This window comes from Camelina sativa, chromosome 14 (assembly GCF_000633955.1).
Source record: "Camelina sativa cultivar DH55 chromosome 14, Cs, whole genome shotgun sequence".
In the NCBI taxonomy this organism is placed as follows: domain Eukaryota; kingdom Viridiplantae; phylum Streptophyta; class Magnoliopsida; order Brassicales; family Brassicaceae; genus Camelina; species Camelina sativa.
In genome coordinates this window covers 9505070-9507929 of record NC_025698.1, presented here as the reverse complement: position 1 = coordinate 9507929, position 2860 = coordinate 9505070, and the positions used below count along the sequence as shown (strand labels likewise).

At 32.9% G+C, this 2860-nt stretch overlaps 1 protein-coding gene across 1 annotated transcript in view; it reads right to left on the bottom strand.

Annotated features, from left to right (window-relative positions):
- Positions 1–279, bottom strand: part of LOC104743406 — a gene marked incomplete at its 3' end in the record, with an annotated part of 2055 nt that extends 1776 nt beyond the window's left edge. The window contains exon 1 of the mRNA XM_019235474.1: positions 28–279. Coding sequence (XP_019091019.1) covers positions 28–279 — 252 coding nt within the window. The remainder of the gene's footprint in view (positions 1–27) is intronic.

The following is a 2860-nucleotide window of genomic DNA, read 5'->3' as shown; positions in this document are numbered from 1 at the left end:
ACCTGAGAGCGAGAGTTCGTGAGAAACAAGCAAAACGAGCTTCGATTTCATGAAACCGAGAGGATTCATCGATCGAGAAACCGATCGGATCTTAACGTCACTGATCTCATCCTCCACGACAACTACTCCGCCGCATCTCTTTCCACCAACAGTACAGGAATCAAAGGTAGATCTCACGAGAATCATTCCTACGGTTGGTACAGATAAAACCAACAGAATCATCAGTGGCCATCTCTTCTTCTGCAATGTCGCCCACGCACTCGTCGATGGCTTCCCCATTGTACTCTCTCTCCTCCACAGCTAAAAATCACATCATAGGGTTTTCCACAGTCATAATCGATCTCCGAAATTTCAAAGAGCTGTCCTCAGTGAAGCGGAAAGCTGAAGAAATCGAGAGGAAGAATCAGTGAGCTTTGATTGAAAAAATTTTACTCTTCGCAGAACTTTGCAATTCACGTCGTTTTTGGTATTCAGAAGGAAAGTGCTTGCCGTTTTATTTACTGGGCACCTCTTCGGCTAATAAACGACGGATTATTATGGGCCTAAGAGGCCTTTTCTTTTTAGTCATCATCCTTAAGAGGCCCTATTAGGTGAAACTAAACTCATCGATCAAAAAGCCTAATTGAAACCAATCACTTTGGTCTAATGCATATTTAAATAGTTTTAAACTATAAGATTTAACCAAACTAAAGTAACAGTTGAAGTTAAGCTATGTATTTATGGGGTGTATTCAAAACAGAATTTGGGAGGATTCTAGAAGATTTACGATATTCTGGATTTAAGGAGATTTAGAGTGAATTTTTAAGGTAGTTTGATAGATTTATTATTATTTTCTAGTTTTGAAAAAAAAATAGTTTGTGATTTGATGAGATTTGGTGAGACTTAAATGGGTTTTTAAGAGATTCTCAAGTCCAAACGAGAGGTGTTCATATAACATAACACAAAGAATACGTTGAATATATTCATATGTATAGAGGTTGGTTTTTGTTTTTTTGGCAATTTGATCCGAACAGACACCACCGTAATTTGCATCATGAAGCCTTTACCCTAATATTGAGAGTATATATACCTAACAACTAACCCTAATAAAATAAAATAAAATAAGACGTAAAACCCATAATTAACACACAAGAAAAATAGAGAAAGGAGAAGAGAGAGAGCCCATAAAGGAGAGAGGAGAAGAGGAGAAGAGAGAGAGCTCATAAAGGAAAGAGGAGAAGAGGAGAAGAGAAGAGAGAGAGCCCAAAATTTTGCAATTCGTAATTTTTTTTTTTTTTAACCAATCTTTAAAAAAAAAATGTACCCAAAATCTTTCACAATCACTTTTTTTTTATCTCTCACAATCACTATTATGTTTTTCTAAAAGAAGAGAATTTGGTTTTGAATAACAGTGGATTTGTTATGATTTTTGCAAATTGTTGATTGAATAACAGTGGATTATGAGTGATTTTGAATGATTTTTTAAAAAAGATCACAAATCCACCAAAATTCTGTTTTGAATACACCCCAAACTCAGGCTTCAGAAATGAGTTTGGTATGGTTTAGGTTTGGTTTTTAATAATGGAGAGCATAATAGTATGATTAATTGAGAGTGATGACTGTTTTCAACAATTTGGATCCATGGGAATATATAAATGTTACAAACATGAATTTTAGTGGTGATGATCCGTCGTATATATTGTCCAACAATATCTGTGGCAATAAATACATTTACTTTTTTTGTTACACGGCCATGGCTATTGGCTTGTGGCTATTTATTATAAAGTTTTTTTTGGATATCTATGTGTAATGAATATATTTGACAATGGCATGACTTACAAAGTTATACCTTTTTAACCTTTTTCCCTCAAACCAAATGTCTTCACATTTTCTTACTCACACACCTTTTCCTCGTTTACCATTATCGATTAGATTTCATCTTCATCATAATTATAATCATAGTAACATTTTTTAAACACACAATTACATATTTAACCATCCCAAATGTTTTTTTAATACACTAATAAATCCATCTCTCACCAGCTAACTACTGCCTAACATTATTTTAAATCATCATTATAAATCAACATCCACGTGGAAACAAAGTCAATATAATCATCTCTTGCAAAGACTCTCTCATATATGTTACCATATCATAAATCATTATTTTCCAACGCAATGGTACTTCCCAAATGAATTTGTGTCGGCTGCTCCAAATCCAATCTCCAACAAACCAAAACGAAAATTAATTGTTTTTTTTTGTTTCTTTTTCTTTACTATAATAGTATTTACTTATCTTTAAAAATGGATTGAGTCAAGAGAAAAATAAAATATGTAGGTATAGATATACTAATATTTTACGTATTATGCATTGCGTTATATGAAAGTACAGACGTGTATGTATGTTGTATAACTAAGAGGTTTATAAAGTATAACAAAAGGAATAAAAAAGACAAGAACTTAGGAAAAAATTGGGTATAACAGAAGAGTGAGGGAGGGACTCACCAACTGGTTGTTAAGTCATTTAATCCTTCAATTAAGCAATTGAGCAGACACACACCCACCTTTGTTTTATCTTCATCCTTAAACCAGCTTCTCTCAGGGGCAGTTTTGTTATTTTCATCAAGCTTCTACCTACAATGACGTTTCTATGTTATTCTTTTTTTCTCATTCGATGGAGTTTTATTTCCGCTACCATGCATAACTGTATATCCGTTATATCAAACATTTAAAGAAACCTCCATTCCAAGATATTGAACTACAAAGTGCTCAAATTCAAAAAGCTTAATAGATCAACAAGTTGTATAAAATGTATCGAACATAAGCATTACAATGAAAGCGAAGAACCAAAAACAAATATATATATATATATATATATATA